Source organism: Adiantum capillus-veneris, chromosome 26, assembly GCF_014529385.1.
Source record: "Adiantum capillus-veneris isolate H3 chromosome 26, ASM1452938v2, whole genome shotgun sequence".
Lineage (NCBI taxonomy): Eukaryota > Viridiplantae > Streptophyta > Polypodiopsida > Polypodiales > Pteridaceae > Adiantum > Adiantum capillus-veneris.
Genome location: NC_140956.1, coordinates 13,264,149 through 13,290,734, shown reverse-complemented (window position 1 = coordinate 13,290,734; position 26,586 = coordinate 13,264,149). Strand labels below are relative to the sequence as shown.

The window sequence follows — 26,586 nt, the reverse complement described above, 5'->3', positions numbered from 1 at the left end:
ACCGGGTCAAGATAAAATTTTGACTTGGAGAGTGCACTAATGGGGGCACTAGGCCCCCACCACTAGGGACACACATTTTGAGGCATGAGTTGACTTTTTTGAACTCCTTACACAAGATTGTAGTTCCTCTGAAGAATCCAAGTACTCATAAAACATGATCTTTAGACGCTGGATCACTTGCCTTTGAGTTGTGGTTTTGTGGGAGTCCTTTTGATACAGTTTGTCGTGTTGATTTTGTGTCTTGGGCGTTATTGGGAGACATTGCTATAGTGGTGCCCTTTGTTCTTGTTTTGCCAATAGCATATACTAAAACAAAAGAAGCAAATGCCAAAAAGCAACGAGAGCTAGAGAGATGACATCACCAGTGTATATTCCCCAATTTAAATAATGAGTACATTCAAAATCTACAGAAAAACATATAATGTTGACTTTCATTAAATATATAAAATTGGCTTATGAGTACAAATGAGCAAGAACCCACCTTTCCTTGTATCTTCATAAAGGTAGTCTACTAGCATCAACTCAAATCTTGCAAAGTTATGGAGCTACACATAGTGAAAATGATCATTGAAGATTATGTCGGGTAGTACTTGTTGACTAGGTCTACCTGCAAACAACTTTTGTGCAACACAATAATCAGCTATTAGGTCTAACGAACACAATGAAGCTGGTCAAGGCTGCTGCACATGGTGGGAATGAGGGAGTCCGTGCAAACAATCTCCATCACCTGCTATATCCGATGGTCACTCATGTGGTTGACCTTCAATGTGTAGAAGATGCGCATACAACAGGCAGGTGGGCACGATCATACTCGCAGGCCAAAAATAGAACACATTAAAATAGACAATCAAGCAAAAAGCGCAATGGAATGTGTACAATGTGCACAAATACACACAAAAGACTACCAAAAGGTTCGTGAGGAAGAGGCATACCTACTTACGTTGCTTCTTGCGCCTGTTTTCTAATCGAGAAAGGCAAAATTAAATAAAGGCAATTGACTTTGCATAGGCTGACCTCACATTACGATAATCAACAAGCAACATAAGAAAGGGATAGAGATTGAGGAGCTTGGTGACAAGAAGGAGGAAAAGAGTTCCAACAAGCAAGAGTCACTACGGCTAGTATAGTGTCCAAGCGACAAGCACTACAAAAAGCCCTCGAGAATACTCTCTCGACATGTGCACGTACCACAGAAGAGCAGCTCCCCAAAATAACAATATTCCATAAATCACTTGGAAGCGTGCAGATCAGTGGATGAGTCTCTCTCTCTCTCTCTCTCTCTCTCTCTCTCTCTCTCTCTCTCTCAGGAGTAAGTAACACGGGGTCTTAAATGAAGACCCCGTCATGGGATCGGCGGCGAGGAACGATGCGCACAAAAGCAGAGGCACGGAGTGCTGTCCGATTTTAAACGGCTTGTCCATGTTTACTTTTTGTGTCCATGTTTACTTTTTAGCATTTTCGTTTACTTTATATGTTTATGTTTTCCCCTCTTGGACAACCAAACGTCCGCGTGCACGTGGTTAGGACGTGTGCCTCTCGCCGCGCCCGCCTGGGTTCAAATCCCGCCCGCCTTCCAATCCCGCTCACGTTGACTTTTTGTCCGCCGTCCTCGAGATCCCCCCCACTTACCCTCAGCCGTCGATCCCACCGCTCGGGGTCATTTAAGACCCCGTGCCACTTAGTCATGAGGCTCTCCCTCCCCGGCTAGCCTCTGCCTTAACGATATTGTAGGTCTATGTGGAGGGCCTATGGGGGTGCCCCCTAAGAGTTGGAAGTTCCAAGCATATCTGGTCCCAGGCAATGTGTACCGGGTTGAGTGACGACTCATGAGAGACACTTAGGCCTAAAAGTGTGAAAGAATATGCAAACCCGCTGTGCTTGTTCTGAACTCCGACGAGAGCGCTGTTTCTGACGAGAGGCTTTACCTCCCGCGATTCTGCATTCCCTCACGCTTCTCATCTGACATAAACACCACGGGCGCGCGCACTCTTCATTCTGCTCTGTGGGTTTGCGTGGTTTTTGCTTCCCTCTTGATTTAGGGAAACCTGCAAGAAAGGAGAGCTTGGAATCTCGCGCGCACATTCACGCACGCACACCCCCCCAGAGAGAGAGAGAGAGAGAGAGAGAGAGAGAGAGAGAGAGAGAGAGAGCTCACCACCATCCGCCTTAGCCCCGTAATTCTCTGCAGCATTTGACTAGTATTGATTCTTGACCCGTTTCTTGACCTTGCAACCTGGTATGGACCTCTACAATTTTTCAAGACCCTTGAGCGAATATATTGGCATTCCAACAGAATGGCATGGATATGGCAGGAGCAGTTGCGGCTGAGTTGGGTATGCCTCCAGGAGAGCATGAGCTTCCTTCCCTTTCTATGCCTAGTTTGTTCCCTTTAATCGAAGGAAAGTCATGGTGGAAAAACACGTGTATCAAGTCTGGAAGGGAAGCAACGTACGTCTCTCTTTCTGCCTTTGTGTGCCTGTTTGTCATATGTAGAAGATCAGCCTAAAGCTTCCTTTCACTAAATGCATCACTATTTCTTTTTATAAATTTCTAACTAGATGGACTTAGAGATATGCAGAACCTTGCCGAACACCTACTGTGCGTTTCATGGCTCAAAAATGTTAAAATTAATTTGTCTGATGTTTGAAGCGTCCAACAACAGTATCAATCTGATTTACATCAGATTCATTAGACGCTCGAGGCAATACTGTTTGTTTCCAATAGGTGAAGCCAAGGGATTTCGTGTTGGCAGTTCACACATCATGTTCTTTTGTTACCATGCATGTTCCAGCATGAGTATGTAATGAGCTATGACTGGATGGATGCCCAATGCAGATTATGTCAGCACTATCTTCCCTTATTCTGTGAGGTTTTGTACCTTACTTGATATGTTTTTTTTTGGCATATGCATCCAACAGTGTTCTTGCTGTGGATGCTTTTGCGTCTCTCTGGCAAGTTGGCCTCGCCATATTGGAGCTAGTATGTACTCACAAGGTGTTTTTGGAAGCAATTACTAGTCTTAGTTAGGAGTCAGCCTTCCTCTGTGCCACTATGATCTGGTCCAATGCAGCTTGCATCATTTTTGATTCCTAGATGTTCATGAGTCTGGGCAAGGGAGTAGAATAGCAAGCTTTTGAGGCAATTTGATGTGTCTAACTGCTCTTTTAGGAGTTTGCTATGTCCTGGACCAAATCTGGTCCAGGTGCCTTCATGTCCAGGGTGCCCTCCTATTTTTGGGTTGTGGACTGATATGTGGAAAGAGCTGGACCAAGTCTCGTCCAGGTGACTCTTTATTTCGAGGGTGCCTCCCTATTTATATTGATCTGTCTGCTGCCACTTCTGACATGCTACTAGAGCTCCATTGTTTCTGGGAGTGGAACTCCGTCATTCCATGCCTCAACTCTAGTGTGAAGTTCTGTGTGTAGTAGAGCAAAAACAAACTTCTTCTTCTTCATCATCTCCTCTTTCTGTTGTCATTTCTTCTTCGTCCAACTCCATAGCTTCCAGTAGTAGATTGATGTAGGAACGGTTATCTTGTAGGAAAAGTAAACGCCCGACACTCTGATACCATTGTGACCGAAGGGGGAACCGGGTGCCCACTGAAAAGAACCTTAGCAATTAGTAAGTTTAGATTATTTTGACCTTATGAAGGTATATTTAGGGTTTTGAGCAGCAAATTTCAGCATGTCACAAAGTGGTGATGTGGCAATTGGACACTGATAGAAGAAAGAGAGAGAGAACTCAAATGATGATGTGTTATTGCTCTATGGGATGACCAAAAATTTATTTCAATCTGCGCCACGAGTGCGGGCTGTTGCCGTGGCATGAGGTAGATGCTTTTGGGCGGCTGTTTTTGAGAGCATTGACTTGCAGAGCTTTTGGGCTTACAACTTTTAGCAAATGCTTTTGGGAGTAGTTATTGCTTTTTAGTGGTGCCTGATTTTGGTAGTCTTGCTTTTGGAGCTTCAAGTGCCTAAATAAGTGTGCCTAGAGGGGATTCTTTGGTTACAGAGAGAGGGACTTCTGGGAAGCTTTACTATTTGACTTATCGATATAAGAGAACGACTGAAAGGGGCGCTTGACCTAGGGGCCAACGCATCTAGTTAGAGAACCACACTCTACCGCGACTCGACTCTAGTGATTTCAAAGTTGAAGTGTTTACAGTGTTCCAAGTTACGACGTGTGTTTGCCATTGATTGACTGCCTCGCTGGTGGCTTGCTGGTTACAAGGGTATCAAAGACTCAGTGGATTCTTCTTGTATGCAAGATCCAATCCCACTTTTTGCAACACCCCCCATGGATTTTGATAGAGAATTTAACAAGGAACACAATAGTAAGATTCTCAATAGGAATCTACCGATGAAGCAAAGGAGACCAACAAAGAAATAAGAGAAGGCCAAGTTGATCTTGACCTTCGATGAGCAATTGGATGAAGAAAAGCAGGAGGAATATGGTGAATTTGAGACTCAAGATTTGCCAACCAATTCGCTCCTTTTTTTGTTAAGGAGTTGGCTTCTCCTTTCGTCTAGATCGGAACTCTTGATATTCCGACGTAGTAAAATTAGCCATCACACCTAGACCGCACTGATCTTCCATGAATGTTTTGATGCACTTAAATTACTTACCCAGGCAATCTCATCCACTTAGGAATATTTAGTGGTTGGCACATCACAATGCAACACAAATGCTCACATATGCATGTTACAAGACAGAGCCGTCAATGAACACTCCCCCCGCAAATAACCATCCAGGTCCGGGCCATGAGCTATTCAACAACTCCCTCATCGCTCCTCCCTCAAATAACCTAAAAAGGTATGAGCCATGAGATGTAGAGGCCTTTTACAACCAAACGCCCCCCAGACCGCAGCCTGCGTCGTTTGGAGGTGCTGAGAGTAACCACTGCTTAGACTTCTTAATACTCCCCTCGTAAATAATCACAAGGGTTCGGGCCATTAGTAACAACAACAATACTCCCCCCGTAAATAACCACAAGGGTCCGGGCCATGAGCAAAAACAACACTTTCAATCATTCAATACTCCCCCCGCAAATAACCACAAGGGTTCGGGCCATGAGTATGAACAAGCATTCTCAAACATCATTTCTCAGTACTCCAGCCAGGAGTAAATATCACCAATCATTGAAATCAATATTAAAACCAGAGTCAAACAATTCAAATCGGCACCAAGATAGGTTTAAAATAGATACCATCTATTTCAAACAAATTTCAAACAGGATCACCAAACAAGTTCTCAAACAGATTTCAAACTTAAAAAGCAATCTCGATATCAGTCGAGCTTGAAAAGTCGACTGACTTTCCATCCTGAAACCTGCACCAAAAATTAGGGTTAGATTTCTTCCATAAGATCGTAGCCGACCAGAGCATGGTCCATTAGCTCTGGGACAGACAGTGTTCCTCTGGCGGTGATGGTAGTCCCAAGACAGCAATCACACTGGACCTCCAAGGTTATCAGCTCGAGAAGAGACACCTAGTGAGAGATGTCGAGAAATTTCAAGTTATAATCTGCCAGGGTTTCCATGGCAAGCATTTCAGGATACCCCACTGTGCCAGAAGTTGCACGTCGAAGTAAGATGTCAGAGACCATATAACTTTGGGCAAAAATTTTCTTGAAAGCCTTGGAGTGTGCGGCTTGGTAGCTATAGTCGTCAACCTCTGTAAGGCATTGCTTTTGAGAAAAACCGTGACTACAAATAAATCTTGGATTCTTCTCTTGCAAGTAATCTTTTTGGCTTGTAAAACATGAGCGGCGAAGATGGGAGCGTGCCCGATGCGCGATGAAGTAAGGGTGGCAGTCATTAATAAGTCCAAGAGTCGGGATTTCAAATAGAATTCCAGTAGCCTTTGGTTTGCTCTGTCTCCTCTTTTGTAGGACCGGTATGCTTTCAGAAAAGCATGCGTGTGATGCTTAAATACCACTATCACAAGACGGGCACCACGTGCCAACGAAAAAGAACATACTGAACAACTTTTAGCACTTTAATAACAACTAAACTAAAAGAGAGAGACGACAGGGTGAGTGGCGAAGTTCCACCCCAATAGAGCACTGGCCCCAAACGTTGGCGCCTCTTTTCAATATTTCTTTATTATTGTTGATTCGCAAAGTACAACAGCCGAGGAGCACCTCCTCTGCAATCTGCGTGCGCTGAAGAGTGTCAAAGAGGCCCCTGAGGCTCATATTTAAAGGCCCAAAGCCTAAAAGCATCAAATATGAAAAGCTGACAAAAAAAAACACTTTCCTAAAATTTCGGAATTTCCTAAAAATCCGCCGCGAATTGCGGAACCTCCGTACATATGCCACGTCATCATATTTTGATGTGCAAAGTGTTATGCTTTTTTTTAATGCCTTTATGTCACTTGGGCCCCATCGGACGGGGTCTCGTAAGTTGGTGGGAACTCTTCTTTAAAAAAAATAGGCCACTCGTTAAGACTTTGTAAGTTTGTAAAACTTCTTCTTCTTCTTCTGCTTCTTCTTCTTAGGGTTTTGGTCCCTTGGCCGGGATCTGAAGGTTAGCTCCGTTCTTCAGTGGCTTGACACGTCAGCAGTTTGTGACATGTATCCGCAAGAAAGACTGTCCGACACAAATTGTTGACGTGTCAAGCCTCTGAAGACCCGAGCCATCTTGAAGATCCCAACCGAGAGACCTGAACTCTAAGAAGCAGCAGAAGTGGCAGAAGACGTTTACCAACTTGCAAAGTCTTGTTGAGTGGCCTATTTTTAAAAAGAAGTTCCCACCAACTTATGGAACCCTGTCCGATGGGGCCTAAGTGACACATGATATTAAAATAAGCACTCTGTAAGGTGCAGCGGAATGAATGTTTGAACTTTGCTCAAGATGAGTGCTCCGAATTGTGCTCAAGGTTCCTTTTACTTATGGAAGGGAGAAGAGAAATACGACACTAGAGACGTTGTAAAACCCTCCTGGGAAGTCTCCACTCTCTATGGCAAGAGCGGTCTACTTATGATTGCACAAATCTCTACAATGCTTGGACTTGCCGACTGTCACGTGACACATCCAACCCTATGTGTCCGTGGACAAGCTACAGCATGACCAGGGTTCAGTTCCGTGAAGTCAGTTTAGAATAGGAAGTGATCTGGCACTTTTGTGAGTCTGTTCGCAGACCGTGCATGACCAGTCACTTAATCTAGATGCATATCCTCTGGTTGCACACATCATGATCATAAGCATTCCCATCATAATCCATCAGAATCCTTCAGGGGAATTTTCCAGTGCATTTAACCTATTTTCCCTATTTTTGACATTTTTTACTAATTATTTTTAAGTGACTTTTGTTGGAAAGTAGGTAGGGCAAATTGAGTAAGTTTGTATATAAGCAAACCTAGACTAGCACTAATTGGCAGAAGAGGCAGTAGGAGCACTAGTGCTCAGCAGGCAACTTCTCAAGCAAGAACCCCTTCGGGGCGATTCCCTCAAGCAAGACTTCCCCTAGCCTAGCGCTTTTCATCCCTTGGCGTTTTCATCATCAAGTAAGCCTTGCCATAGACCCCCAATCATTGGCGTTTTCAGCAAGAGGTTCATAGCCAGCAGATCCCATCATCTAACGTTTTCCAGATTTGCAGCCCTAGCATTTTGGAGCCCAGATCGCCCTCCCTTGTACATTGCGTTTTCAGCATTAGCATCAGCAGGTTTCAGCAAATAAGCACCGACAGTTTCAGCCATAAAGACCAGCAAGGGTAGTGTTTTCCATAGCGTTTTCAGCCGCCGCAGAATTTAGCCATTAGCGTTTTTGGACAGCAATAGAAGGACAGCAGATAAAGAGTAGCAGATTTCAGCCCTTAGATCGGTCTTGTCATCCTCGTCGTCGACATCGACCTAGCCTAGACTTGCATCAGTCACATGCATTCAGTTTGTACCAGTTTGTGCAATCAATAGTAGACCACTCTCCTTCACGAGAGTGGGGCCTTCGGAGGAGGGTTTTACAACCGTCTTGGTGTCGTATTCTCTTCTCTCTCTATCTCTCAGTCTCATACACTTGCACACACAGTGTCCATTCACTTTGTTTGTGATCATTGCACTCTCTCATTAAGAACGGAAGGCTCTCACTTCCATAAGAACAAAAGGAACCTTGAGCAGAGTTCGGATCACTCATCTTGAGCAAAGTTGAGTGTTCTGTATCACTCAAGGAAAGAACTACAAGAATCACAAGATTTTTTTTTTTGCTTGTTGCGGTCGCACGAACCCAAGTGCGCTTGGGTGTGTCGATTCCTAATCGTGATTTTGAAGAGTAACAGGAATTCCAGGAAAGAAGGGCTTGTCCAGCCTCCCCTTGTGCCTCTTTTCACTCATTGAGAGCGGACCGTGCACTTAGCGGCCGGCCAATTGACATGAGGTGGGAAAAAGCAACCTTGGTGTGAGCGCAAGGCCGCCAAGGGATGCGCCCGCGGAAAAGAGCAGAACTCGGGTGAAGAGAAGATCCTTCTCTAACACAGATTGCAAGCGAAGGAAGAACCTCAAGAACCTCAAGAACTCAAGACACCCAAGAGCCCAAGTTCCTCGTGAACTTAAGAACCAAGACCACAAGAACCCACGACTTCAGTGGATAGTCATCACTCGAAGCGGAATGGCTACTTCTCTTGGAGGTTATGAGCATGAGAGAGGCAAAGAAGAATTTTCCCCACCAGGAGGTTTTTCCGACCCTCCCCCTTCCCTATCTGCGTCAAGGATTGCACTAACTCCTATGGAGGCTTGCGACAAGATGGTGATGGACATGAAGTTAGAACGCGAAGCAAGACACGCAGAAAGAAAAGCAGAAATGGATCGCAGACACGCAGAAAGCAAAGCAGAAAGAGAAGCAGAAAGAAAGGCAGCCAAAGCAAGACAAGAACAGAGCGACCAACACATGAAAGAGTTCTTGCGACTCTTTTCTCAAGTGCAGGCACAGATGCAAGAGGTTCAGGAGACGAAGACTCTCTCAGTCTCTTCTTCTCCCAAGCATGACACACAGGATTTGCATGATTCTGAGAAGCATGATGATTTGAATGACAATGATTTGCATGATGATTTGAATGATAATGATGAGCATGTTGATTTGGATGACAATGACAAGCATGATGATTTGCATGATCAAGATGTGATTTCTCACAAGCATGATGAGTTGCATGAAGATGATGTGATTGTTCACAAGGATGATGTGTTAGTTGATACTTTCTCTAGTGAAGCTAACCTCATTGCAGAGACGATCAATCACGAAGACCCGATCTTGGCTCTTGAGCCTATGTCCAAAGAATCCCCTCAGGAAGAACCGATCTTGGCTCTCGAGCCTAGGTCCAACGAACCCTCACAGAAAGTATTATGTGTTCGCATGATTAGTACGCACGCATTGTACGAGTGTTTCATTCGTGATCGGTTCCTGTATTTTCGTCAGCATCTTTATGTGATCCCATTTCCTAGGCATGACATATTGTACGTTGAGCACGTTTCACTCATGAATGAGCACGAATGTATGCGGATTATTCATGAAAAGCTGAAAAGTATGCATTCAAGGAAGTCACATTCCACGTCTCTCCCTTGACACGACACAGTTTCAGAAAGAGCACAAGAAAGTATGAGCACCAAGCATGGGCATTTCCATTGTGATTTGCCACAGTTGATTGATTTAGATCAGAAAGTCAAGATTCGATCTCATTGTTTGCGTGTCTGTGGTGAACGGATTCATAATCCGTCTCTTTGTTCATCTACATTGCATGCACAGTCTTTGAGGACGACAAGATTTTTTCCACTCACTTTACATGGAATGGGTATATTCATGGTTTTGTGTTGGAAGTGGTTTCAGGAATTTTCAGCCATGGAGATTCTTGAAGAAGGAAGAAGCATGACTCTAGACGAAGTTGAAGCAAGGAAGGAAAATCAGAAGACTTTGTGTCGCTTTCGGCGCGGCCCAAAGAAGCAAGCGTTGCAGACCTTTATGAAGTTCAAGTATCGCACGACCCACACATCAGAGTGGGCCGGCGAAGAGTCCTTTCCAGGATTCCGGATATTGTTGGCGATCTCCCTCGACGCCATACAGTCCGGTACCAATACCTCACTTTGAAAAGGAGGGGATGTCACGTGACACATCCAACCCTATGTGTCCGTGGACAAGCTACAGCATGACCAGGGTTCAGTTCTGTGAAGTCAGTCTAGAATAGGAAGTGATCTGGCACTTTTGTGAGTCTGTTCGCAGACCGTGCATGACCAGTCACTTAATCTAGATGCATATCCTCTGGTTGCACACATCATGATCATAAGCATTCCCATCATAATCCATCAGAATCCTTCAGGGGAATTTTCCAGTGCATTTAACCTATTTTTCCTATTTTTGACATTTTTTACTTATTATTTTTAAGTGACTTTTGTTGGAAAGTAGGTAGGGCAAATTGAGTAAGTTTGTATATAAGCAAACCTAGACTAGCACTAATTGGCAGAAGAGGTAGTAGGAGCACCAGTGCTCAGCAGGCAACTTCTCAAGCAAGAACCCCTTCAGGGCGATTCCCTCAAGCAAGACTTCCCCTAGCCTAGCGTTTTTCATCCCTTGGCGTTTTCATCATCAAGTAAGCCTCGCCATAGACCCCCAATCATTGGCGTTTTCAGCAAGAGGTTCATCGCCAGCAAATCCCATCATCTAGCGTTTTCCAGATTTGCAGCCCTAGCATTTTGGAGCCCAGATCGCCCTCCCTTGTACATGGCGTTTTCAACATTAGCATCAGTAGGTTTTAGCAGATAAGCACCGACAGTTTCAGCCATAAAGACCAGCCATAAAGACTAGCAAGGGCAACATTTTCCATAGCGTTTTCAGCCGCCGCAAAATTCAGCCATTAGCGGTTTTGGACAGCAGTAGAAGGACAACAGATAAAGAGTAGCAGATTTTAGCCCTTAGATCGGTCTCATCATCCTCGTCGTCGACATCGACCTAGCCTAGACTTGCATCAGTCACATGCATTCAGTTTGTACCAGTTTGTGCATTCAATAGTAGACCACTCTCGCCGACGAGAGTGGGGCCTTCGGAGGAGGATTTTACAACCGTCTTGGTGTCGTATTCTCTTCTCTCTCTATCTCTCAGTCTCATACACTTGCACGCACCATGTCCTTTCACTTTGTTTGTGATCATTGCACTCTCTCATTAAGAACGGAAGGCTCTCCTTGTCACAAGGCGGGCACCACGTTCCAATAGAAAAGAACAGACTGAACAACTTTAAGCACTTCAAATAACAACTGAACTGAAAGAGAGAGAGAGACAACACGCGACACGGAGTGGCGGAATTCCACCCCAGAGAGTATTGGCCCCAAACCTTGGCGTCCCTTTCGATATTTCTTTATATTGCATCAATACAGTACAAGCCGGTACTCCAGACTCCGCATCTTCTCCAGGAAGCATGCCAGAGAATGAGCCCTAGCCTCATATTTAAAGGCCCTTGGCCTGAGAAGCAGTTACGGTAAAAAGCCTATAAAACTCAAAAGCTTCTGGTCCAAAAGCAAAGCCAAAAAGCTGCCAGCATAAATCACGGAAATCCGTACAACTGCCACGTCATCAGCCAGTGCAAAACGCGGAAATCTGCCCTTAGGGTTAGGGTTAGGGTTTCTAGATTAATGTTTACAGGTTTTAGGGTTAGGGTTTTCAGAATTAGGGTTTCAACAGTTAGGGTTTCTGGCAGAAATTAGGGTTTAGGCCCCTTGGCCAGCATCTATAAGTTGGCTCCATTCTTTAGGCTTTGACACGTTAGCAGTTTGTTACATCTCCCCTTCTTGAAAGAGAGTAATCGTCCGCGATTACAGCATAACTGTAAAACAACTCAAGTTAGCTCAAAAATTTCCGAGGGACATTCCGAGGGACAATCAGTTTGCTCTTTTTATTAAGGAGTTAGCTTCTCCTATCGGCTGTTTTGATCAAGGAGTTAGCTTCTCCTTTCTTCCAGATCGAAACTCTTGATATTCCGGCGTAGTAAAATTAGCCATCACACCCAGACGGTACTGATCTTCCACGGGTGTCTTGATGCACTAAACTTACATACCCAGGCAATCTCATCCAATTAGGAATATTCAGTAGTTGGCACATCACAATGCAACACAAATTCTTACATATGCATGTTACAAGATATAGAAACATAAAGCCGCCGATGAACACTCCCCTCGCAAATAACCATCCAGGTCCGGGCCATGAGCTGTTTAACGACTCCCTCATCACTCCTCCCGCAAATAACCTAAAAAGGCCCGGGCCATAAGATATAGAGGCCTTTTACAACCAAACGCCCCCCAGATCGCAGCCTACGTCGTTTGGAGGAGGTGCTGAGAGTAACCACTGCTCAGACTTCTTAATACTCCTCCCGCATAACCATCCAGGTCCGGGCCGGGAGTCAAAACAACAATACTCCCCCCGTAAATAACCACAAGGGTCCGAGCCATGAGTTAAAAAAAAACGAGAACTTTTCAATCATTCAATACTCCCCCCGCAAATAACCACAAGGGTCTGGGCCATGAGTATGAACAAGCATTCTCAAACATAATTTCTCACTACTCCACCCAGGAGTAAAATCACCAATCATTGAAACCAGTATCAAACCAGAGTCAAACAATTCAAATCGGCACCAAAACAGGTTCAAAACAGATACCATCCATTTCGAACAAATTCCAAACAGGATCACCAAATAAGTTCTCAAACAGATTTCAAGCATAAAAAAAGCAATCTCGACATCAGTCGAGCTCGAAAAGTCGATTGACTTTCCATCTTGAAACCTGCGCCAAAAATTAGGGTTAGATTCATTCCATAAGGTCGTAGCCGAGCACAGCATGGTCCATCAGCCCTTGGTCAGACAGTCTTTCTTTGGCGGCGATGGTAGTCCCAAGATAGCAATTGCACTGGACCTCCAAGGTCATCTGATCGTGAAGAGACATCTACTGGGAGATGTCGAGAAACTTCAAGTTATAATCTGCTAGGGTTTCCATGGCAAGCATTTCAGGATTCCCCACTCTGCCAGAAGTTGCACTCCGAAGGAAGATGTCAGAAACCATATAACTTCGGGCAAAAATGTTCTTGAAAGCTTGCCAAGTCCTTGGAGTGTGCTGCTTGGTAGCTGTAGACATCAACATCTGCATGGCACTGCCTCTGAGAAAAACAGTGACTCAAAACAAACCTTGGATCCTTCTTTTGTGTTGCTAATTGGACTATTTTCTTATTTTTAATGATTAATTTCTTTGTCAAGGATATTTTATTGTGTACACTAAGAACTGTTAAAAGATTGTAGCTACAGGAACTGCCATCAAGAACGGACAACTCTGATGTGTCATTTGATGGGTGACGGTAAAACATCGCGAAGGAGTTTCCGTAAGTTCGGTGGAAAGGGCCGGGTTACGAGTGCCCCTGATGTGTCACATGATGGGTGACGGGTGCATCAGAAAGGGGGCATTCCGTAGGCTAAGGAGGAAATCTGAACTGAGTAAGAAAATACGCGTAAGAACGCAAGCACAAGAATAAAGATGGGTTCAAAGAAGCTTTTTACGAAAAAGCAGGAACATTCGCGGGAGGGCAGATACTTTTCCGCAAGGAATCTATGTCTGCATTGCATCTGTGCCGTGTTCTGCACCCGGGGACGCTTGGAATGTGTTCGTGTAGCATTGTTTTCACTAACTGAGTGAGTTTTTAAAAGTTTAAACAAGTTCACACTTTATTTTATAAAGTGGCCGGCCACTTTTAAGTGACCGGTCCCTTTTATTAATAAAATAAAGCATCCCCAAAAATCCTACGTAAAAAATCTACGCAAGCTGTACGGATGGGTTGAAAACAGCTCTCTCTCTCTCTCTCTCTCTCTCTCTCTAGAAGCGCCAGAAACAGCGATCTCTCTCTCTCTCCTCTCACTAGGGCGCCAGATGCTTTTGCTTTTGGGCCCTCTATTCCCGCTGGGTGCCAGGCCCTATAAAGTAGCAGCCAGCGTTCAATTTTTGGAGGAACGCAAGGAGTAGCAGAAGTCCCAGCGCGGAGAATCTGGTAGCAAGTGTCGGCGACGGATTTCGCGAGAGTTTGTGTGTCGACGGAGTGCGGAAGTCGCTTTCTCGAGCGAGGAGCAACATGTATAATTTGTCGATTACACATCGCGAGTATTGTTTTGGTGTGGTTTATTTTGTAGGAATCTCCCTTACACGGGAAGTCCCTCACGGGAAGTATGGCTTTGCGCCTAAGTCCCTTGCGGGAAAGTACGTCCTCGTGCCTAAGTCCCTTATGGGAAAGAACGACCTTCGGGTCTAAGATTACAGAACGGAGGGGTTTCCTCGGGTTCTTGTGCTTGTATACGAATTCTCCCTGAATAAAGAATACTCTTGACGGGGGGGGGGGGGAGGGGGGACTAGCCCATCTTCTGGTCCCCAAAACTGTGTCGATCTTCTCCCTTCTCTCACATTTGCAAAGTATTTTATTTTTCAGATTTCTAAGTGCTCGTGTACGCTCCCATTTTGTGACATTTTGCAAGTGATCTTAATGGCTTATGCGTTGTAAGACATGAGCTGTGTAGACGGGAGCGCGCCCGATGCGCGATGAAGTAAGGGTGGGAGTGGCTAATAAGTCCGGGTTGGAGGGCAAAGATCCCTCGAATAAGATTTCAATAGCGCTGTCTGCTCTTTTGTAGGACCGGTATGCTTTCAGACAAGCACACGCCTGATGCTATGATACCACTGTCACAAGGTGGGCACCACATGCCAATAGAAAAGAACAGATTGAAAAACTTTAAGCACTTCAAATAACAACTGAACTGAAAGAGAGAGAGAGACAACACGCGACACGGAGTGGCGGAATTCCACCCTAGAGAGTATTGGTCCCAAACCTTGGCGCCCCTTTCGGTATTTCTTTATATTGCATCGATACAGTACAAGGCGATACTCTAGACTCTGCATCTTCTCCAGGAAGCATGCCAGAGAATGAGCCCTAGCCTCATATTTAAAGGCCCCTGGCCTGAAAAGCAGTTACAGTAAAAAGCCTTTAAAACTCAAAAGCTTCTGGTCCAAAAGCAAAGCCAAAAAGCTGCCAGCGTAAATCACGGAAATCCATACAGCCTGCCACGTCATCAGCCAGCGCAAAACGCGGAAATCTGCCCTTAGGGTTAGGGTTAGGGTTTCCAGATTAGGGTTTGCAGGTTTTAGGGTTAGGGTTTCCAAAATTAGGGTTTGCAGGTTTAGGGTTAGGGTTTTCAGAATTAGGGTTTCAGCAGTTAGGGTTTCTGGCAGAAATTAGGGTTTAGGCCCTTGGGCCAACATCTGTAAGTTGGCTCCATTCTTTAGGCTTTGACGCGTCAGCGGTTTGTTACACTCCCTTCCATAAGAACAAAAGGAACCTTGAGCACAGTTCGGAGCACTCATCTTGAGCAATGTTCAAACATTCATTCCGTTGCACCTTACACCGACGATGTCGATGACGATGAGGACGACAACGAGACGGGCTGAAATCTGAAAATGCTATGGGCTGAAATCTGCAAATCTTTATCTGCTGAATTCTGAGTCGGTGACGATGTCGATGACGACGATGCGACGACGCACTGAAAACGCAAATGCTGAAATCTGCGTTTTTCGGGCTGAATCTATAAACTTCGCGGGATCTGACCATGTGGCGAGGATCTGCTGCGGGAAGGTGAGATCTGCGAGGTTCGGGACTTGATCTGTGGTGTCTAAAGGCTGAAAACTGAAAACGCTGGTCTTATGGCTGATTCTGTCGCGATGATCTGCAAAAACGCTAGGGTTGTTCTGCAAGCCAAAAACGCTAGGGCTGATCTTGGTCTTGCTGTCGCCGGTGGTTCTGCAAATGCAAAATGCTAGGCTGATTTGCTGTGTAGTGATGACGCCGGGGCTGATCTGCTGTGCACAAAACGCCAAGGCTGACCTGATGCAAAAACGCTGGGTCCTCAGATGGCTGAAAACGCTAGGGCTACTGTCGGTGTTGGTCTTGCTGAGAAGTTGCCTGTCGAGCAAGGTGCTCCTGCTGCCTCTTCTGCCAAAAAGTGCTAGCGCTAGGTTTTTATTTATACAAACTTAGCAAAATTGCCCTACCTACTTTCCAACAAAAGTCACTTAAAAATATTAAGTGAAAAATATCAAAAATAGGGAAAATAGGCCTATGCACTGAAAAAATGCTATTGATGGGATTTGACTGGAATCTGATGGTCATGCTGTGTGCAACCAGAGGATATGCATCTAATCTAAGTGACTGGTCATTCACGGTCTGCGAAGAGACTCACAAAGGTGCCAGATCACTTCCTATTCTAGACTGACTTGACTGAACTGAACCCTGGTCATGCTGTAGCTTGTCCACGGACACATAGGGTTGGATGTGTCACGTGACATCCCCTCCTTTTCAAAGTGAGGTACTGGTACCGAACTGTATGGCGTCAAGGGAGATCGCCAATAGCATCCGGAATCCTGGAAGGGACTCTTTGCCGGCCCACTCTGATGTGTGGGTCGTGCGGTACTTGAACTTCATGAAGGTCTGCAACGCTTGCTTCTTTGGGCCGCGCCGAAAGCGTCACAAAGTCTTGTGATTTTCCTTTCATGTGTTGGTCGCTCTCCTCTTTTCTTGCTTTGTTCTGCGATCAAATGTTGCTTGTCTGTCTTTGTTCTCGCGATCAAATTTTGCTTCTCTTTCTTTGTTCTCGCGATTCAATTTGGCTTGACTTTCTTTTTCTTCCAAGTCGTACTTACGCTCTATGGATGCCACTGTTTCTTTGTAGTCACGATCTATGGCTGCCATTGTTTCTGCGAACTCCTTGTCCATCATTGTCTTGTCGAAAGCCTCCATAGGAGTTAGTGCAATCCTTGTCGTAGATGGGGAAGGGTCGAAAAAACCTCCTGGTGGGGAAAACTCTTCTTCGCCACTCCCATGCTCACCACCTCCAAGCGAAGTATCCATTCCGCTTCGAGTGATGACCATCCACTGAAGTCTTGGGTTCTTGTGGGTTCTTGTGGTCTTGGGTTCTTAAGTTCACGAGAAACTTGGGTTCTTATGGGTCTTCGTTTCTTGGGGTTCTTGAGGTTCTTGCGGGTCTTGGGTTCCTGAGGTTCTTGTGGTTCTTGAGTTCTTCTTTAGCTTGCAATCTGTGTTCGAGAAGGATCTTCTCTTCACCCGAGTTCTGCTCTTTTCCGCGGGTGCACCCCTTGGCGGCCTTGCGCTCACACCAAGGTTGCTTTTTCCCACCTCACGTCGATTGACCGGCCGCTAAGTGCACGGTCCGCTCTCAATGAGTGAAAAGAGGCACAAGGGGAGGTTGGACAAGCCCTTCTTTCTTGCGTTTCCTATCGCTCTTCAAAACCACAATTAGGAATCGATACGCCCAAGTGAACTTGGGTTCGTGTGACCGCAACAAGCAAAAAAAATTTCTGTGGTTCTTTCCTTGAGTGATACAGAACACTGCCAAAGCTCTGATACCAATGTAAGGTGCAACGGAATGAATGTTTGAACTTTGCTCAAGACGAGTGCACCGAACTGTGCTCAAGGTTCCTTTTACTTATGGAAGGGAGAGCCTTCCGTTCCTTTAGTGAGAGAGTGCAATGGACACAAACAAAGTGAATGGACACTGTGAATGGAAGTGCATGAGACTGAGAGATAGAGAGAGAAGAGAAATACGACACCAGAGACATTGTAACACCCTCCTCCGAAGGCCCCACTCTCTATGGCGAGAGCGGTCTACTTATGATTGCACAAATCTCTACAATGCTTGGACTTGCCAACGGTGTCGATGATGTTAGGGAATAAAGGCCTAAGTGCCTTGTACTTATAACTTATAAGTTAAAAAGACTTATAAGTGAGGGGGCCCAAGTGTGAATGGCCCCCTAGTCACTTACTCATATACTCAAAGGTGAAGCCCAAATAATACATAGCGTGGCTTTTTCCCAAAATTCAACGAGCCCTCTCTCTCTCTCTCTCTCTCACGTTCTTCTCTGCGTGTGCTCTTTCTGCGCCAATCTCCTCTCCTCCTTCACTCTCATTGCATAGGACAGCAAGTGGGCTCTCTCTCCTGCTCCCCCACACATGGTATCAGAGCTTTAGGGTTTCCAAGAGAGCCATCTTCGCAACACAGATCAGAATTCTGTTTTTGCTCGCTGCGGGAAGGATACTCAACCGTTTTCGATCAACTCTGTCGCGAAGGGATCCTCTCACCGTGTAGAATCGACCTCCGGTGACAGTTTCCCCAAAATTAGGGTTTCAAAAACTGGCGAACAGCAGCCTATTTTTGCTGAAATTGACCAATTTCGGGCTCAATTTGATGTAATTTCATTAGGGCAAGTCTCACAGGTCAATCTTACAGGTGTTTCCACCAACGAGGTTCTGAAAATTCAGCAAAACAGGTGTTTACAGGTCTGATTTTTGCCCTAAAACAGGGAATTTCAGCAAGCAAATGATGTATACACCTTGTGGAAACCTTTGGTAAGGGTTTGGCAGTGAATGTACGCTGTTTTGGGGTGATTTCGCGTGAAATTTGCTCGCTGTTTTTCTGTAACAGCAAGCTGTTTTTTGCCCGATTGCGCACATTTGGGCGTGTTTAGGTCGGCAAAACAGGGTTTCAGTGTTTGCAATCACTCAGAATGGCTTCTAGCAGTGAAAGTGGCAATTTGTTGCACATTCGCAAGCTTGAAGGTGCCCATAACTTTGCTATATGGAAGAAGCAATGTTATAATGTGATGTTGCAGAAGAAACAGGCGAAACCTATTAAGTTACAGGGTGTGAAACCGGTCGATATGGAGGTTGAAGAATGGGAAGAAGTGGACGAGTTGGCTCGCTCCACGATCATGCTTTCGGTGTCTGACAATTTACTCTTCAATGTAGAGAATGAGCAGACAGCATGGGGCATGTGGAAGCGTTTAGACGAGTTGTATGCACAGCAGAGTGCTGCCAGTAAAGTGTATTGGCTCAAGAAGCTTATGGATCTCCGCATGAAGGAGGGCACGCACATGTCGGTGCACCTCAATGAATTCAATTCTATTTTCAGCCAACTGACAGAGCTGAAATTCACGATTGATGAGGAGTTCAAAGCTACTTTTCTGCTATGCACATTGCCCGAGAGTTGGGATGTATTCCGGACAGCTCTTAGTAACTCAAGTGCGTCACTTAAGTATGCAGATGTAGAGAGTTCTCTCCTGATGGAAGAGATGAACAGGAAGAACACCACAGGTGGGTCTTCTAATGCATTGCACTTGAGAGGCAGGTCTCAACAGAGGGAGAAATCTGACAGTAAGGACAGGGCACGTAGCAAATCTCGTAGAAAAGATGTTGTGTGTCATCATTGTGGAAAGAAAGGGCATTATAAACGGGAATGCTATGAGTGGAAGAAAGAGAAGAACAAGGGTGCTGAAACTGATGCAAAGGACAAGGGAAATGCCAAGAAGAGCACTGTGTTGATTGAGGAAATCAATGTTGCTAGTAGTTGTGACAGTGACAGCAGCACTGATGTACTCAATGCCTCTTCTGTGGATGCACATACCCTTGCTATGGGTTCTGATGTGGACATGCATACTTGGATTCTTGATTCAGGTGCCTCCTTTCATGTAACACCTCATAGGGATTGGTTTACACAGTACTCAGGTGAGGTGCAGGGCACTGTTTATTTGGGAGACAACTATGCATGTGACATTGCAGGTATTGGCAGTGTCCAGTTTTCCTTTGCTGATGGTATGACTTTTGTTTTGCACAAAGTGCGTCATGTGCCACAACTCAAGAAGAGTTTGATTAGTACAGGGCAGCTAGATGATGCAGGCTATCACACCACTTTTGGTGATAGCAAGTGGAAAATTTGTAAAGGGGTCCGGATTGTAGCCAAGGGTTGTAAATCGGACACTTTGTATCCTTTGCATGTATCTAGTGTGCGTGACCATGTTGTCGCCGTAACCGAGCAGCCAAGTGTTTCTTTGTGGCATGGCCGGTTGGGACACATGAGTAAAAGAGGAATGGAAACTCTGTCTCGTTGTGGTTATTTGCCGTGTTTGAGGTATGCTGATTTTTCTCATTGTGAGCACTGTATTTATGGTAAGCATAGTCAAACACCGCACAAAAGGTCAGTTTCTTTGAAGTCTGACAGGTTAGACTTAGTGCATTCCGATGTATGTGAAATGCCACAGTTGTCCTTAGGGGGAAAGAAATATTTTGTCTCGTTTATCGATGATGCTACACGTAAGGTGTGGGTGTATCCAATACGTGCTAAAAGCGATGTTTTGGATACTTTCAAGAAGTTTCTTGCGTTTGTTGAGAATCAAACTGACAAGAAGCTTAGGTCTTTGCGCTCAGACAATGGGGGGGAGTATGTATCAAAAGCATTTATTGACTTTTGTGCTACTAAAGGTATTAAAAGAGAGCTCACGGCTCCTTTTAATCCCTCTCAGAATGGAGTTGCAGAGAGGTTGAACCGGACTATCCAAGAGAGTTCGGAGTATACTGTCACATGCTGCATTACCTCATGGTTTTTGGGCAGAAGCTGTGCAAACAGCTATTCACTTGATTAATCGCTCACCTAGCAAGGCTTTGGGTGGAAAGGTGCCTGAGGAGGTGTGGTCTAGCAAGCCACCCTCATATGCACATTTAAGAGTGTTTGGTTGTGAGGCCTATGTTCACATCCGGAGTGAACTGCGCACCAAACTAGAACCAAAGTCTCATAAATGCATTTTCCTAGGATATGGTGAGGATGGTGAAATGGGGTATAGATTATGGGATCCCGCATTACGGAAAATCATACGCAGCAATGATGTCATCTTCAATGAGAATTGCGTGCACAAACAGCCCACAAAGGTCGAGGAAGTGCGCCGGGTTGTTTTTCGTGAAGATGTTACATATGGACAGCCAAGAAGGCCCAATGTTCAGCAGCCTTTACATGCTGAAAATGGTGCTGAAAATCAGCCATTAGCTGCTGAAAATCAGCCCCAACAAGTTGCCATTGATGCACCACAGGTAGGGGAACAGGTTGATGCTCCTAGACCGCCCGTTGTTGCGATACAACAGGTTGAACAGCCTGCTGTTTTTGATGGTTTACAGGCTGAAAATCCACCTGTTATGGATCATTGGGTGCGTAGGTCTACTCGGGTGACAAGGCCCCCCGATAGATATGAACCGTCTTTGGACTATGTCATGCTTACTGATTGTGGTGAGCCGTCTTGCTATAAAGAGGCTATGCAACGGGAAGACAGTAAGAAATGGTTCAAAGCAATGGTTTCGGAAATGCAGTCTTTGGAGAAAAACCATACATGGGACTTGGTTGATTTGCCTAAAGGGCATAAGGCTCTGCCATGTAAATGGGTTTACAAGACCAAGGTCACATCTGATGCTTCTTCTAAGTACAAGGCACGTTTGGTTGCTAAAGGGTACAAGCAAAAGCATGGTGTTGATTTTGATGAGATTTTTTCTCCTGTTGTAAAGCTTGCCACATTACGTCTTGTTCTAGGCCTGGTTGCTTCTGAAGATATGGAGTTAAAGCAAATGGATGTCAAAACAGCGTTTTTGCATGGCGATTTGCTTGAGATGATCTATATGATGCAGCCAGAAGGTTTTGTGTCAAAGGGGCAAGAGAAGAAAGTATGTAGACTCTTGAAGAGCTTGTATGGTTTGAAACAGTCTCCCCGTGCATGGTATCACAAGTTTGATACATTCATGAGGTCTCAAGGATACAAAAGAAGTAATTCTGATCACTGTTTGTATATCAAAACGGCAAGTGATGGATCTCTTCTATTGCTGATTTTGTATGTTGATGACATGCTTATTGCGGGTAACAATATCACGGAGTTGGATGCACTACAGCAAAGCTTAAAGAATCGCTTTGACATGAAGGATCTTGGTAATGCTAATCATATTTTGGGCATGCGTATCTCTCGAGATAGGATCAACAGGCGTCTGTATCTATCTCAACGAGATTATGTCAATAAGGTGCTACATCGTTTTCATATGGATGGGGGAAAGGCACTTGGTACTCCGCTGCCTCCATATGTAAAACTGACTGCACATGACTGCCCAAACACAGATGATATGCGGGCTGAAATGGCCAAGGTTCCTTATGCATTAGCCGTTGGCAGTTTGATGTATGCTATGGTTGCTACACGTCCGGACATTGCATTTGCGGTGGGAGTAGTAAGCAGGTACATGAGCAATCCTGGCAAAAAGCATTGGGAAGCAGTGAAGTGTATCTTGAGATACTTGAAAGGCACTAAAGACTTGTGCATTTGTTTTGGGAAGAGTGAGACATCTGTGCATGGCTTTACAGATGCAGATTTTGCTGGACATCCAGATTGCAGGAAGTCTACCTCTGGATATGTGTTTACTTTCACAGGAGGGGTAGTTTCTTGGAGTTCCAGACTGCAAAAATGTGTTGCTTTGTCTACCACTGAGGCTGAGTATGTGGCTGCCACTGAGGCATGCAAAGAAGCTTTGTGGCTCATGCGTTTGGTAGAAGAGCTTGGCATTAAGTCACCGGTTCCTGTGCTACACTGTGATAGTCAGAGTGCTATTATGCTTGCAAGGAATCCTGTTTTTCATGCCAAGACAAAGCAGCTTGACAAGTGTAATGCTCTTGTCATCAAGCACACGCCTGATAAAATGATACTTCACCTCTATGTGCACACAGATGACAATCCTGCAGATCTTTTGACCAAGAGTCTTCCAGCAGAGCGGTTTGCATATTGCCGTCAGATGATGGGTGTTGGATGAGTAAGTGCATGATCAGCTGTTGTATCATAGTTAGCTGATTCTTTGATCTCCCAAGGTACATTGCCTTTAGGTGGGAGGTTGTTAGGGAATAAAGGCCTAAGTGCCTTGTACTTATAACTTATAAGTTAAAAAGACTTATAAGTGAGGGGGCCCAAGTGTGAATGGCCCCCTAGTCACTTACTCATATACTCAAAGGTGAAGCCCAAATAATACATAGCGTGGCTTTTTCCCAAAATCCAACGAGCCCTCTCTCTCTCTCTCTCACGTTCTTCTGTGCGTGTGCTCTTTCTGCGCCAATCTCCTCTCCTCCTTCAGTCTCATTGCATAGGACAGCAAGTGGGCTCTCTCCCCTGCTCCCCCACAGATGACGATGAGGACGACGATGAGACGGGCTGAAATCTGCAAATCTTTACCTGCTGAATTCTGACTCTATGTCGGTAAGGACGATGCGACGATGACGCGCTGAAAACGCAGATGCTGAAATCTGCATTTTCCGGGCTGAATCTGTAAACTTTGCGGGATCTGACCGTGCGGCGAGGATTTGCTGCGGGAAGAGGAGATATGCGAGGTTCGGGACTTGATCTGCGGTGTCTAAAGGCTGAAAACTGAAAACGCTGGTCTTATGGTTGATTTTGTTGCGATGATCTGCAAAACCGCTAGGGTTGTTCTGCAAACCAAAAACGCTAGGGCTGATCTTTGTCTTGTTGTCGCCGGTGGTTCTGCAAATGCAAAACGCTAGGCTGATCTGCTGTGTCGTGATGACGTCGTGGCTGATCTGCTGTGCACAAAACGCCAAGGCTGATCTGATGCAAAAACGATAGGTCCTCAGATGGTTGAAAACGCTAGGGCTACTGCGGGTGTTGGTCTTGCTGAGAAGTTGCCTGTCGAGCAAGGTGCTCCTGCTACCTCTTCTGCCAGAAAGTGCTAGCGCTAGGTTTTTATTTATACAAACTTAGCAAAATTGTCCTACCTACTTTCCAACAAAAGTCACTTAAAAATAATAAGTAAAAAATGTCAAAAATAGGGAAAATAGGCCTATGCGCTGTAAAAATGCTATTGATGGGATCTGACTGGAATCTGATGGTCATGCTGTGTGCAACCAGAGGATATGCATCTAATCTAAGTGATTGGCCATGCACGGTCTGCGAACAGACTCACAAAGGTGCCAGATCACTTCCTATTCTAGATTGACTTGACTGAACTGAACCCTGGTCATGCTGTAGCTTGTCCACGGACACATAGGGTTGGATGTGTCACGTGACACACTCGCACACTCAGAAGACTAGCATAAGCACCCACACACTCAGAAGACTGGCATACAAAACTGATGGTGGCAACAACTATACGGACATTCTGTGATTTTCGCTGACATGTTGACGTTGCAGTGTACGGACGCTCGCGTTTTGCGCTGCTGGTTGCTGTTGACGTGGCAGAAATGTACGGATTTCCTACTTTTGCGTTGACAGCTTTTTGGACATCAGCTTTTAGACTATATGCTTTTCATGTAAATTGCTTTTGAAGGGCCAAAGGTCTTTAAATATGAGCCTTTGTCTTTGGCACGCCCTGCGTGGAGGTGTAGGGGATGGAGTACCGGCGTTGTATTGAGTTGAAGCAATATAAAGCAATACCGAAAGAGGCGCCAAGATTTGGGGCTGTGCTCTGTCAGGGTGAAACTCCGCCACTCCCCGTCTCGTGTGTCGTGCACTCTCTCTTTTTCAGTTTAATGTTATTTGAAGTGCTAAAAGCTGTTCAATCTGTTGTTTTCCGTTGGCACGTGGTGCCCCCAGCCGGTTACACCATCAAACATAGATACAAATGACTTAATGAAATCTTCGTACTTTTGTCATTTTTGTCTATTGTAGAAGTGAGCATTATACCTTTTGTTAAGCCATGTACACTTCTATTGCACTTAATTCTTATGCACATATGATGTGCTAGCTCCAACATCACCCCTCTTTTGAGCATGTTGAGTTGGGGCATATGTAGGTTTTAAACCAAAGGTCTCAAGGTAAAGCTGCAATACATTTGGTGACTACCAGTTCACTTTCTTCCATCCAGGTTGCATCCATAGATGGATAGTTCTTGAACTTCACCAAATAACGTCTTGCAACTTTTCTCTTTTCTTTCTTTTGGCTTGTCCTTAGAAGACTTGGCTGAGTCTTTAGTTTTTTCTGCCTTTCTTGACCCATGGGAAGCTTCAGGAGTCGCTTTTGCAAAGGACCTCTTTGCTGAATTTTTCTTTGATTGACCCCCTTGCACGTTGCTCTGGAATTCCGTGTCTTCTCCTAGGCATGACCAATGTTGGCAACCTCCATAAGCTGAGTAAGGATGGCCACTCTTTTCTTTGTACAATAATTCTTGAGCCCTTTAGGCAGCCCACAACAATACTTCTCTATTGTTACTATATACATGTGGTAGTGATGTGTGTGAACACACTTAGGACCGTTGGGGCTTTTTTTCCCTCACTAGGAGGTTTTTGCCTACTCACTTTCTTAGATTTTGGTGAGCTTTGGTGAGCGTTAGCAGGTCGACAAATACTTTGGGTAAGCTCGTAGAGCTTGGTATGCTCAAAATTTTGATTCGAGCTCATTTCAGCCTCCGTTTCCACTACAGGCAGTAATGCGTAGGCAATTTCGTCCTTTTATGCAAAATTTATGTCAGTGCAGTTTTCTTCATAACATGTCTCTTATAATCTTTTACAGGTTGTGCTACATAGCAGGTGTTGTTCTTGCTTCATTTCTCCTCTTTTCGGACAATTTTTACATCAGGTACAGTCACTCGCTGTGACTGACAACAACAAAGATGTGTTCAAGATGTTTGCTGCCGAGGATAAATTGGATGGGGTTAATTACCCAATGTGGGCTTTCAGGATGCAACATTTTCTTGTGTCAAAGGGCGTTTGAAACGTTGTGCAGGGCATTGATTTACGTCTTGGTTGTGTGGATACATGCGATGCTGAGGATGTTGCAGGTTTTGGTGGCAGGGTTGCTGCTGCTAGAGCTGTTTTGCCTACGGCTGAGCAGTCTCGTTGGGATGTTAGAGATGCGCAGGCTCATGCTTGATTGCGTTATCTGTGAAGCACACTATTACTCCTCAATTCGTTCAGCTAAATGTGCAAAACAGGCTTGGGATATTCTGGTTGGTCTTTATGCAAGCCGCAATGAGGCTAAAATTGCATTGCCGCGTAAAGAGCTGGAATCAGAGATTATGCATGAGGAAGATGACATAGACACTTTCCTTGCTAGTATCAAGGATGTTAATGAGCGACTCATTTCTACACGCGAAGTTATTTCAGACAGCTCCCTTGTGCAAACCATTCTTGATACATTGCCAGATTCTTATCAGACTTTTGCTAGTACTTGAATCTGGGCTATCCTGGACTCATCTAGGTATACTTATGACCCAAGGAAATCCTGATATTGTCAAGCTTGATGCATTATGCACATTGCTTTTGCAGGAGTCACTTTAAAAAAAAAACAGGGCTAAACAGTGTGCAATTGATCAGGCTTTTATTGTTGCTCAAAGAAAAGGTGGTAATAGCAATGTAGTTCCTTCTCATGGTCTTCGGTAAGTGGAAAATCACTTGTTTCGAATGCTTTCACTGGCAACACCTCGTTTGGAAATTGTGGTGAAAAGAGCAAAAAGAAGATGCGTTGCCATTATTGCAAAGCTAATGTTCACTTGATCAAGCAATGTCCTAAATTGAAGGCAAAAGAGGCCAAGAAGAAAGAGGCAGGTTCTACTACAAGTGCAACTATTGTAGAATCTCTATGTAAGGAGGTTGTGATGGTGATGTAGATGCAGAGTGGGCATTTAGTGCAGAGTGCACTTATGGTCCTTCTATCCATGATGCATGTATGTCAGTTTGCTGTAGATTCATATGTGTGGTACTTTGGTAGTGGTGCTACAAAGCATA

At 45.0% G+C, this 26,586-nt stretch overlaps 1 protein-coding gene across 3 annotated transcripts in view; it reads left to right on the top strand.

Annotated features, from left to right (window-relative positions):
- The first annotated feature begins 1,866 nt into the window (after nucleotides 1-1,866).
- Nucleotides 1,867-26,586, top strand: part of LOC147423021 (protein S-acyltransferase 8-like) — a 78,879-nt gene continuing 54,159 nt past the window's right edge. For 2 of the 3 annotated variants that reach the window (XM_086502272.1, XM_086502270.1), the window contains exon 1: nucleotides 1,867-2,448. Coding sequence is in view for 2 of the 3 variants with exons in the window: in XM_086502270.1 (XP_086358396.1) it covers nucleotides 2,407-2,448 (42 nt within the window). In the remaining variant the exon portion in view is untranslated. The remainder of the gene's footprint in view (nucleotides 2,449-26,586) is intronic. The other variant, XM_086502271.1, reaches the window with a different exon arrangement.